Source organism: Columba livia, chromosome 3, assembly GCF_036013475.1.
Source record: "Columba livia isolate bColLiv1 breed racing homer chromosome 3, bColLiv1.pat.W.v2, whole genome shotgun sequence".
In the NCBI taxonomy this organism is placed as follows: Eukaryota; Metazoa; Chordata; class Aves; order Columbiformes; family Columbidae; genus Columba; species Columba livia.
This window is the reverse complement of record NC_088604.1, coordinates 90,650,108-90,662,584: the sequence shown is the minus strand read 5'-3', so window position 1 is coordinate 90,662,584 and position 12,477 is coordinate 90,650,108. Positions and strand designations below refer to the sequence as shown.

Here is a 12,477-nt window from a genome sequence, read left to right as displayed (position 1 = left end):
TAAATAGAGTCCTCCGAGGACGAGCGCCGTCGCGGCTGCAGTACCGGGAGCAGGGCGCAGCCCCAGCTGTCGCGTATCTTCGGGAAAAAGCGTCACTGCCTCAGCCGCCACCAGGGATAGCGTGAGGGGCGAGGTAGGGAGGGAGGTGACGGCGGGGTAGGAGGCAGCGGCCGTAGTCGCTTCCCCCGCCTCCCAGCGATAAAGCCCGCTGGTGGCGGGGGAGCCTCTTCTGCTGGCGGACCTAGGCCGACTTCCGGTTCGGCGGCGCGGAGCGGCGGGGGTCGTGCGGGGTACGGCGGGGGCGGGGGTTGGGTTGGGTTGGGTTGGGGGCGCTGCGCTGTGCTGGCGGGTTGGGCGCCGTCGTGGCGAGCCGCGGGCCGGGGTCAGGGGCGGCCGGGGGCCCGGAGCTGGGCCTGGGGAGGTCGGGCGGGCGGCGGGGTTTGAGGGAGCGGCAGGCGAACGGGCTGCGGTCCCCGGGGTTGCTCCACGCAAGTCGGGGAGTGCCGTGGGTGCCGCGCAGCGAGGGGCCAGTGGGGCCCAGGTACAACCACACGAGTCCCAGTTACAAACATAAATAATTTCCCCCTGGCGGGTTCGTTTCTTTCTTCTTCTTCCCCCTCAGGAGAAGCAGCAATGTAACCTGTGAAGGGCCGGCGCTGTGTCCTCATGCTGCCGTGGGAGCCGCGCTGCTGGGTGAGGCGCTGAGCTGGAGCTCCCTCCGCATTCGTAGTTCACTTCATTCGGAGCGTCCCAGCTCCAGTTCCTGCCGCTGCCCAAGGCCCAGCGCTTTTCCCTGTGACAGATACTACAGTATTTGGCGGCTCCCTTCTGGGCTCTGAGGACAATACGTGACCTGTGTAAAAATGCTGCGATATTGGGGTGAGATTCCGGTTTCATCCAACCAGGCCAACCGCAGCTCCTTTGACTTGCTCCAGCGTGAGTTTCGCACGGTGGAAGTGCAAGATCCACCGTTGCATCAGCCATCCGCAAACAAGCCCCGGCCCACCACCATGCTGGACATCCCCTCCGAGCCCTGCAGCCTCACCATTCACACCATTCAGCTCATCCAGCACAACAGACGCCTGCGCAGCCTTATAGCCATGGCCCAGGCTCAAAACCAGCAGCAAGCAGAGGGCATAAAAACTGAAGACAATGAACCTCTGCCATCTTGTCCGGCCTCTCCGCCTCTCCCTGATGACCTGCTTCCTCTGGATAGCAAAACCCCCAAAATGCCATTTCAACTGAGGCACAGTGACCCAGAGAGTGATTTCTACAGGTGTGTTGCTGTTTCTTTGGGTTAGTTCTTGGCTGAAGGAAAGCTGAGTGTTTTTAAATATACATGTAGTTACGTCAATTCCCTTAGGCTGAAGGGTCAATTGTATGTGAAGTATAAAATAGGCTTCAAAAGGAAAAACTTAAATTTCTTCTATGTGGATAGCATGCACATTGTTTAAAATAAATGTGCTTTTGTTGCCTGTCTATGAAATGTGAATGTGTAGTGCTGACTTCTGTCTTGTTAGTGCCATGCTACATGTTTGTGAATGATTTTGCTGTCTTCCATGGTATTTTGACAAGTTTGGTTACAGGATATGAAGTCTCTTCTGTTTAGGTCGCTTACAGCTAAACTTGCATTATTGTAACTGAAAATCCAGAAGACGCATGACTAGGTTTTTGGCTATTTAGTTGTAGGTTCTGAAAATATGATTTGACAACATATTTGTAAGATTTTAATGGCCAAGGACCTGCGACTAGTAACTATCACATTTTGCCCTCTTTCTTGTGTTATTCAGGTCAAAGGTGATCATGAGTACAGGCAAAGGGAGTTCTTGTCTCTGATACTGGCTCCACCAGCCAAGGGCTGGAGAATATGTCAAGGAAGGCTGCATTGCTTTTACCTCTGCAGCCAATCTTTGATTAACTATTATTGCCATCACCACCCTGTCAACCCCTCTGATAAGTACTAAATTCACGAGGAGGTGTTGCATTTTGTGCAGGATCTCGTGATACTCTGTAGGTTATGGGCATTTAAATTTAGGGATTAATCCTCACTACTATAACTTTCTGTTCTTAGATTAAAGGCTGTGCACCAGTGAACATGATGTGGGAGAGGGTAATGCATTTTAGTTTTTAAAATAGGGAAAATGTGCATCAATAAAATGTAATGTAGCAGTTAAATGCCACAGAGATCTTTAATGGCCTGAGGCTGTATAAAGTGCATTTTACTGAAAGATGTTGCTTTTGGTAACATAGTCTCTGAACAATTGAGCACTCCTTTAGTCCTATCTGTGGAGGAATATCATCATATTTTGAGGAAGAAATAAAGTAGTTAGCCAAGAGGGGTAAACGGAGATCCAGTCCTGTGAGGATTAAGTCTGAGCCCTGTGACTGCTGCTCTTTCTATCCCTGTGGTTTGTAGAGCTGAGGAGCTTCAGCTTTAAGCTCAGTTTTCTGTGGCTCTGTCCCTGTTTTGCGGGCTGCTTTGTCTTTTTGTTGTCCCTTGGGAGTTTCTGGGTTGCGAGTAAGGAAATGTTATTTAGCAATCAACCACGTGGGGGAGTTTAAGGACTAGATTGCAAAAACTGGATAGACAATTTTGGAATTAAATGCTTTGTGACTGATAGAGTGGAATTATAATGAGCTGCAGTGTAGACTAGAATTTAATTGTGTGTTTACTAAACTAAACACATTTATGCTTTTCCAGGAGGAAAGCTTTGAATTTGTTGTGGTATGTTTGTAACTGTTTAAAGAAACTTTCATATAAGAATAGCAGCTGGTATTATAGTAGTAAAAATAAAGTTACATGATTTGCTGATGCCTGTTCTTCGTGTGTAAAAACAATTTAAGGAAGGCTATTCTTTCCCTTGATGAAACATGGTAGTTCTTAATTTTATGCTGCCTTCTGAAGTACCATTGTCAGAGTTACAGTGTTTGACTGAATCCATATTTTAATTCCATTTTCTTTGGCAGTAACCTGGGTCTGAAAATCAGTGTATAGGTATATTTAGGCACAGGAAGAAAGGAAGATGAGAGGGGCCAGCCTGAATCAGACCACAAGTTTCTTTATTATAGTCATGTCCTCTTCTGTTTCCTTGTTATTCGATTTCATTCTTGGACTGCACACCCTTATCTTTTATTTTGTTATTCCCTGGATTCATTTTGGTTTCCCCCCACTCTGCCCTGCCCTGTACCTGTAACCCCTGCCTCCTTGTCCCTTTTGAGATGAGGAAAAGTCAGAACCTAATTTACTGCTAGTTTTCTGTTGTTTTGGTCTTTTCAACCCCCTAAAATCTGTACCCCCAGCAGTTTTAGTCACAAAGCTATCCCCCTTCTCCATTTTTCTGGACTGTTTATAAATGTGTTGAAAAAAAACATGGTTCTGGCACAAGACCTTGAGGGAGGACCCAGGCTCCACAGTGGAGATCTCTTATGTAATTCCTTGTTGATTGATTCGGAGGTACCTTAATATGTTTGTGAAGCTGATTTTCCATTTACAAAAGCTGTCTGGACTCTTTCTGAGTGTATCATGGTTACCCATGTGTCCTCTAATTCTCTTCTTATCATGTCTTTGAATTTCCCTGTTGCGCCAGAATATACGAGGCTTCCCAGCCTGCAGTTCTTCACATCTGTTCTGAAGCTATTGGAAGAAAATGTTTTCATGTTTTTTTGTCTTCTGGTCCTTATGGACCAAGCCAGTTTAATGCAAGAGGTGACTCACCACAGCTATTCAACTATTTCATCCTTGAATTCCTTTAGTATTCCTGGATGAATTACCATCTGGTTCTGGTGATTTGCAGCTGTTGATGTTTCAGTTCTTGGAATACACAATAAAAGATTATAATTTGGTTTTGGTGTGTATAGAAACAGAAGGTAAGCTTCAAGCATAATCAATGAAGAATGAGTAAGGAATTGCAGACTCAAAGCTACCATTTGAACAGGAGGCTCTTACCATAATATAGCTGCTAGCTTTCCTTCTCTGTTCAGCTTCCCCTGATTAGCATGAATCAGTCTTCAAACGAAACCAAACCTACTCATTATGTGCCTCTTCAGATTCTTTTTCTTGTGTGTGCATGGTTGGTTTCTTAATAGATTTCTCCGCTGTTCTCTCGTTTGCGTTTCTGACCACATGGGACGTGTGCTTTGCATTGAAAGATAATCTGTGAATGAAATGGGGAGCTTGCAATGGGAAGACAGTTCATGGCAGAAGAGTTTGTAGTTAAAAAATGTCTGTACAGAAGTAGGGAAGCTCGTGTTGGTGGGATAGCAGGTTTAATGTTGGGAAGGATTTGGAGCAGTGGAAATCAGAGCAGGCAGAATGTAATTCCCCTGCTTGACTAAGCACTTTGGCTTAGCCCCTAAACTGTCTGGTCTTCTGGCTTGGGCCACTGGGACACAATTCATTTTCCAAACAGTATTTATTACTTCTTGCCATTACCTATGGAGCAGCCTCTTGTTACACCTGTTCAACCCTCTGTAGACATAGCAGAGACAGTTGAAGGCTTGCTCAGGATGAGGTGGAAAGAGGCCCTTTTGCAAAAGGAAACAGCTTTCTGGTTTGAGTTTGTTGTGTTCTTTGATGCACTGACTAGTATAATCTCGTTTTTCCAATGTTCTGCTTTGTTTTACTGTTTTGGGAGAAATGGCTGTGAAGCAACCTTGTTGCACCTCATTTGGTAGAAATTCAACTCCACAATGTAATGTTTCATACAATTGATGTGTTCATAGGGAAAACATCCCCTCCCTCCATCTGCTGCTAGCTTATGCTCACCTAGGAGGGAGCAGAGCACTTCAATCTGTTACCGCAGTTGAGTGAGCCTTGGCTATCAATCCTTGTACTGACTTGTCCTAAACACTTTCCCCTGAATACAGTTGGATGGGAAATGAATCATGAGATCTCCTTCCCTCTAAGAAAAACAGCCTTATAGGAGAGGGGCTTGTGGTGCCTTTGGGGAATGTCTTGTTGACACACAAGATGGGCCTTTTGTGGGTTCTGAAACATTAATCCTGAAAATAAGCCTAATTGGTATAAGTGGACATTTTTTTCCTGTTGTGAAGTTCTGCATGTTAAAGGTTTGCTGGCAGTAATGGGAAAAGCCTGGGCTTTGGCTCTGATGAATTCATGGCTTGGCAGGTAGGTTTCTGTCTGGCACATCATTTAGTGTTGGTGACCCATGTATAGATAAGTAGATCCTGTTGGAAATACAAAATTGAAGAGCAACAAGTTGGCCAGTATTTGTGATAAATTTCATACTATATATTCTGTAGAGATGATCACCTCCAAATCACGGGCCTAACTGCCAGTTTTGTTAGTCTCTAGTGACAGAATTTTAGGGATTAAACCGCTCGTTTACTCGCAGCTATATGACCCTGGTGGTATGTTAAATGGAAGCTTCGTTTTGGATGGGAGCTGGATGGGGAGACTTTTAGGAAAGCAGTAAGTGCTGCAGAGAGTGGCATTCTGTGTTATGATTGTATCTGGAAGGGTGCTTTTTTGGTACTAGGTATCTGGATGAGACTGAGGACCAAAGCTCTTATGATCATCAGGGAAAAGAAGTTGGCTGCTCCATTTGGCAAGGCTTGACATTAGATAGCTGCTTTCAGCTTAAATTATTCCATATGGCTGTTTATGTGCATTCTTATCAGTCCGTACCTGAAGGCTAAAGGAGGTGAAGAAAAGAAGATATTGTGTCATTTGTTGTTTTCCTTTAACATCTACAAAAATATTTCATTTTTTGCTTTCTAATTGGGCTTTTAATCATCTTCCTCTATTGTTTGTTGTGGGAAACAGGAAAACAAGAGAAGAAAATGTAAGAGAAACAGAACATAATTGCCTGACCCTACCAAGAGCAAGAGGTGGGGATTTGGATTTGAGTACAGTACTTGAAATTTCTTTTCTCTCTGTCTTCAGTTGATCAGATTTCAAGTTGATTATATCCTTTTCAGCATAGTGACCTAGCTGCATTTTAATGCTGGCAATTAGTTTCTTTCTGTCTAGGAGTTTAAGAGAGATATAACATTCTCTGCTGCTTCTGAGCAGTGATATGCATTGCTAAATGGTGGTTGTGCTCTGCTTTACAAGTGACTGAGTATCCTGCTTGGGCTTGCCAAATTCTGTGTCTAGTTCAAGTTTGTACAGAGTGTTTTGGTTGAATGACAGAGTGTCAGTAATGGCTCTTTAATTGTCTCCGTGTTAATAGTAGTGTGGTGTTTGGCAGTTTTGGTAGCATAAGATGCTCTCAACTGATGGCTGCTGGAGAGCTGGGTATGCCTTTTATATGTGTTGAAAAAGAAGAGATGCTTTTCATAGGCATAAATTTTGATGCTTGTTTTCTGGTTGGTTTGGTTTGATGGTTGTTTTCTTCTGTTGTAACCTCCTGGTCTCGGTGTTGTATGAGACATATGGCTGTTTGCGAAGTTCAGAAATCTGTTGGTGGAAAGTGGAGGGGAGAGTGAGTGAGATGTGAAACCAGTGTGGGTGACACTTCGTTTATAAGGGAACTGATGATCTTCTAATTCATCTTGTCAGAGTGCCTGCTGTCTTCTTTACAAAGTAGTTACATAATTGAGTAGGAATTGGGATGTGAGTCATTTTCCAGCAATGAATAACTGGGATGAATCCGTGACCTGAGAGCCACATGCTGTTCTTAATATCCATTTAGAAATATCATCATCTGCAGCTCTCAATATAGTGTGATCCCTCCCTTTATTTGAATAATCAAAGTGCTGATCTGCTGTTCTTGAAAATTATTTTGGTCCTGATAGCTCTACGTTTAACCTTCCATGTTTCCTGCCCTGAAATATTTCCTTTTTTTACTGCTGTGTGGCAGTGGTTTTCTATGGGTCAGTCCTGAGGATCAGGAGGAGCTCTCTGTGACCTGGCGTCTCAGCGAGACTGAAGCGTACTTAATGCACTTATTGGAGTAATAAGAGTAGTGAGAATTTTATCAAGGCATCAGTGCGGTCTGTGTACTGTTTAATCAGGTCTTGTTCCTGGAATGAGTGTGTGGTGATAGGCAAGTAATGTAGGGTGAGAGCGAGGCAAATCTTGGGCTGGGCTGCGGAAGAGGACTTGATCAGAAACAAATGAAGTGTGAAATTGTTAGCTTCATTCTGCCATTGGTGCTGAATGAAGTGTAAAAAAGCATATAAATACCATACTTAGCAGAAAGGAAATCTGATTTTTTTGACATCAGCATTTGAAGACCGTGTTACTGATACGGGCAAATACATCACAGGCATCTAATTGTGAGTTGAGAAATCTGTTTACCTTTCAGAGGCCTTGCTTTATCTTATCTTCTTTTTTTCCTATGTGGAATTTCTATTTATTAACTCATCTTGATGAAAAATTCAATTGCCTGACTATAAATGGATGATGTTTGACATGTCAGTTGTTCTGCCATATCCTTCATCCTCCATGGTCTGTGCTTCCTGCTTAGCAACTTCTTCCTTGAGAAGAGAAATCTCAAACCCAAGGCTGAGAGATGCTGCTCAACGACAGAACCCCTCCAGGCCTGGTGTTCACTTCTTAGGTAGCATATGGGTATATTTCCATCAGTGAGTGACTGCTGGAAATGAGGGCAAGGAAGTGGTCTTTTTGGCTACAGTGTACCTTTATGAAATGTATGTGTATCCCGTTTCTTGCTTTTTATGTGTGTCTTTTGCATTATCATTTCAGATCTTGCTTATCGCAGAAGCCTTTGTATCTTACTATTAGGTCTGTGACATCAGAGATAAGGAAGAGAAATGCGATTATCTGAGAGGAGAAATTATTTGCATTCATGTTATTTAAAATGCCTTTTTTTGTTTGTGTTAAGAACCCATTTATTTCACATCTCCAGGAAAAAAAGGCTCTTGGGTGGGAAGAGAGTTGCTTAAGGGTTCAGAAGAATTGCATCTCATATTCGTGCATCACCCAAAGAATCTTCTCGCATTAGAAGGGAAAATGAGAATCAGCAGTGCTGATTTGGAGAGGGGGGAAGAAGGGAAAGCATATAAACCCTTACTCTATTTAGTGTTCATATGTAATAGAGAAGCTGTGGAGAACCCCAAACAATCTGCTTTCCCTTTGTACGTCACCTTATTTTTGACAATATCCCTTTGACTGACACATTCCTTTCAGTTTTCGAAGGTGTGCTATTTTTGTCTTTTCTGCTTTTTAGAGGAAAAGGGGAGCCAGTGACTGAGCTGAGTTGGTCCTCTTGCCGGCAGCTTCTCTACCAGTCAATGGCCACCATCCTGGCTCACACAGGCTTTGAGTGTGCCAATGAGAGTGTCCTGGAGACCCTGACAGACATCGCCCACGAGTACTGCTTGAAGTTCACCAAACTGCTGCGCTTTGCTGTGGATCGAGAAGCTCGGCTTGGGCACACCCCTTTCCCTGATGTCATGGAGCAGGTCTTCCATGAGGTGGGCATTGGCAGTGTGCTCTCGCTACAGAAGTTCTGGCAACACCGCATTAAGGATTATCACAGCTACATGCTTCAGGTGAGAAGAGCAGTAGGGACCGGATGGCACCAATAAACGTGCCCCCATTACAATTGCTTGTTCCAGTAGCAAGTCCTGGGTCTTGCTGAAGTGAAATCCAAACAGGAAACCTCTTGACTGTGGAGGGGAGTCATCAAGGAAAAGATAAACAGGGTTTTTTTGACTGGAAGACAGAGCCCCTTATTTGTGTCCCTGCTGAGGCTAAGAATGCTCTACTGATGGTTTGTCTGGGTTTAAGAGGAGGCACCCAGCTCCTGAATGGCCCAGACAAAACTAACAAGTAGAGGTGGAATCTCTACTGACTGATTAGCTGAATTTTCTGCTTTAATGGGATATTTGGCTGCTTACCATTTCAGAAAACAAGTAAGCAGGTAAACAGAAATTATTTGACTGTGCAATGGTTTTGTGTTTGCTTAAGCGAGGGGTGACTTGCTTAAGTTTTAAGAGCATCGGGTAGTATTGTGCTGATCAGAGTTGTCACACGGGTGGTGCCTTCCACTCTAAACGTGACTGTGCTTCTGTGGAGAAAGAAGAGGAATTGTTATATTCCTTGGAATAAGAGGTGCCATATCAATGTAGATTGTAAGAATAAGGGGTTGGCTTCTCTTGGACAAGTTATTCTGTGAAATTAAACATATGCATTTTATTTGAACAATATAAGACTGCCTGTTGTGGACTTACAGAAATGCAAAGATTTGAAGCGGGAATTTTACTCCTACTCATCAAAAAACAAGACTTGAAACAAGTAGGTAACCTGTGACCAGAGGCAAAGCCTGCCATCCCTTCCTCCTTGTCACATTATCTGGGTGGCAGTTGAGCAGCTATCTTGTGCTCACTTTCCCAGGGTTGGCACCTAATGGCTTACAGAGGCAGGACAGATCAGAGACACCTGTAAGCACACGTGGTATGTAAATTGTGATGGACTTGAGGTTTGTGCATAAAAATGACATCATCAAGATCTGTCTTCATTTAGAAACATTTTTGTTCAAAAAAACAATTAATTTTTGTTCAAATATCTTTGCTGGGATGTCTCCTTTTGGAATTTGGGTTTTCTGCATCATTCTTCTCATGCAGTTCACTCTTATCCTCCACCTGGTCATTGTCTTATTTGTTCTGTTCTTCATGCGGGACTGAGGTCTACAGTAGCCTCTGTATTTGGAAGTATATCTAGGAAGGGGGAAAACCCTTTGCTGTTCTTTTTCCTTCTTGCTTCTACTGTTAAAACCCTTGAGCTTTTCCTGAGCACAGCTGACTGACTGTTGTGATTCAGTGCTGTAAACAAGCATTGGTTAGAAGCAGATGAAATCTGAATTTTTAAATTTGATTGGTTACAGTGTTAAGTTTCTAGAAGTACAGGGTCGTTCTATATCTCATTCCTGTATTGGTTTTACTTCTCTGACTGGAGAAAACTTCTGTGTTTTTTGCTGTAAATGTGACTGAGGGTACCCAGGCTTTGCCCAGCAGTGATGAATGTCTGAGCTGCTTGTTTTTTAATGCTGGAATAAATTTGTTACTGGCAGATGGGGGATCATCTTATAGGTAAAACCAAAAAGTAAGACTGAGACACTGCATTTGTTTTGTGCCCTATTTAAATTTCTGGGCCTTATCATCACTGTCTTTGAAGTAAAGGTGCTCATATTTATCAAGCAGATGTGTTAATGGATTAAACCTGTTACTAAAGCCCTTGTTACGGGACAAGAGTTGTTCTTAAAGGGGAAAAAAAAAAATTTGTGTAGCTGATAACCCATTTACTTGTTCATTCAGGTCAGATGTTAATAATATTCTGGGAACAGAGCGCACTGCAGTGTAATCACCCTCAGAGTCTCTGAAGTCACTCTGACCTTTTTGGCCACTTTTTCACCCTCACTGATCTTTGACAGGTTAGCAAGCAGCTTTCTGAAGAGTATGAGAAAATTGTCAACCCAGAAAAGGCAGCCGAAGACACAAAGCCTGTGAAGATTAAGGAGGAACCTGTTAGTGATATTACTTTTCCCATAAGTGAGGAACTGGAAGGTGATTTGGCTTCTGGAGACCAGTCTTTGCCTGTTGGAGTCCTTGGAGCTCAAAGCGAGCGCTTCTCTGCCAATTTGGAAGTAGAAGCTTCTCCGCAGACTTCAGGTAGGGGTTTCTTGCTGCTGCTGGAAACAGTGTATCAGCTGTTCCGTGTGATCTTGTTTCCATGTTTAATAGCAGATCCCAATGTGAGGAAGAAGGAGAAAGGATTTTTAGGCTTTAATGAAAAGATTTGGATGAGAGACAAACCTCTTCTTGCTTTCTAAATACAAAACTAAAGAGTCAAAGGTATAAATTATGAGGATTTGTTAAATAGTTACTCTGTTCATTGACCCTGTAGAACACAAAATGCTTTATATGGTGTTTATTTTTAGGGGATCATTAGATTCTTGTGTTTGTTATTGGTGTGAAATAGATTGTTTTTCTACAGTGATGGCCCAAGGACTTTACTCCTGTTTTGTGAACTAGGGTATTTGCTGCAGGTGTGAGCACTGTTTTGTTTTTTTTTCCCCGTCTAATGTAACAAAGACAAAAAGAACTTTTGGTTTTCTATATATGTATTTTTGTTTAAAAGATACGAGAGTTTTATCTTTATTTCTATTAAGGAGGCTACCAGATATTTTTTCCTTCCTTTTTTTTTTTTTGTTTAACTGGGTAGTTTTGGATTCTTGTCCAGAGATTCACGTCACTGAAAAGTTGAAGGCCATGTTCCTTGTCCGTGAAATAAGTTCAAGACCATATATAGTTTAGGCATGGAATGAATTGTGGAAATACTAATGATACTTGGTGAAGCCGTCCATATTCAGAAGTCACCCTGGTACTGATAATCATTGTTTTATGAAAGCTTCTCAGTGACTCGTGTGAAATGGGCTTGTGGGAGTCTCTCCTGTTCTAGCATCTTTACCGCCAAGCCTGCTGTGGTTAGCTGAGGTGGTGGAAAGTGAAATGGTGAGTGAAGTAGTGGGGTTACGGAGACTGCACTCTTTTTCACAAAGTGTTATCCCATTATGTTGGCATTGAAGCACACTGGTGGCCAGCGTGGGAGAATCTGCTTCTGCTGTGCCTTTGCTGTATCTATGTGCTGGTTTTGTTCTGTGTACTGTTTAGTAGTGCTATATTTCCAGGAAAATGAAGAAGTCATTCTTCTACGAAAGAAAGCCAGTTTTGATTTTTGTATAGAACCTTCTGAACTCTGGAAATCCCTGCAATAATAACTGTTTCACTTAAAAATCTGGTTAGAAAACAATGAAACCTGTCCTCCTACTAAACCTAAACTAAGCAGCATATATGCTGAGGTTAGACTATACCTCTGAGTCTTTTTATTTTTTAACATGTTTTGCTGTACTTTAAAAAAGCACAAATCCATCTAATGTTTTTCTGGAATCTCGTATTGTTTTCCATAGCACGTCTGAAATGTGAAGTGCTCATATTTTTGTGGGAGAGGTAACAGCAGGTTCCTTTGGCCCATCTGGGGTTGCAAGTGATTCATCTAGAAAGCTTTGTATTAGCATGTCCCACTTGAGATCCAGAGGTTAGCACGGTAGCTGTATATTAAATGCCTCTTGTCTCTCTGATACTGAATTGATGTTTTCTAATTAAGAATACAAGTGCTCTATTCATCCCTGAAAATCCCTCTTCACTTCACAAGGGCCTTTGGAAATCTCGTCACTGTGAGACAGCCCAGTCTAAAGCTGGGCACACTGGAGAGCGTAATATCATAAGGAGTGCTGCAATTAGGACACCTCCATCTCAAAAATACAAATGTGAGGCCCGCGGAGAGGGCAGCAAGGCTTCAGCGTCCGAGGGCAAAACTCTCGTTACAGCCTTTCGTGTTCTGCTGGTGTTTCTGCCTATGCCTGATGTCGCAGTTGTGGACTAGCTGCTTCATTGCAGTTGGGGAAATGGAGGTGAAAACTGGGGACCTTGTTCTTCCACCCAGCAGGATAACATGAGGATAAGCTCATTTGTAAAGTACTTTGAAGT

At 43.0% G+C, this 12,477-nt stretch overlaps 1 protein-coding gene across 3 annotated transcripts in view; it reads left to right on the top strand.

Moving 5' to 3' along the window:
• Position 1: 1 nt before the first annotated feature.
• The window catches only part of SUPT7L (SPT7 like, STAGA complex subunit gamma), a 51,294-nt gene continuing 38,818 nt past the window's right edge, over positions 2-12,477 (top strand). Inside the window, exons 1-4 of one of the 3 annotated variants that reach the window (XM_065058169.1) lie at positions 2-133; positions 623-1,276; positions 8,157-8,481; positions 10,362-10,599. In XM_065058169.1, coding sequence (XP_064914241.1) covers positions 864-1,276; positions 8,157-8,481; positions 10,362-10,599 — 976 coding nt within the window. In that variant the 5' untranslated portion in view covers positions 2-133; positions 623-863. Of the gene's footprint in view, positions 291-622; positions 1,277-8,156; positions 8,482-10,361; positions 10,600-12,477 lie in introns of all 3 variants that reach the window. The other 2 variants (XM_065058168.1, XM_065058170.1) reach the window with 2 other exon arrangements.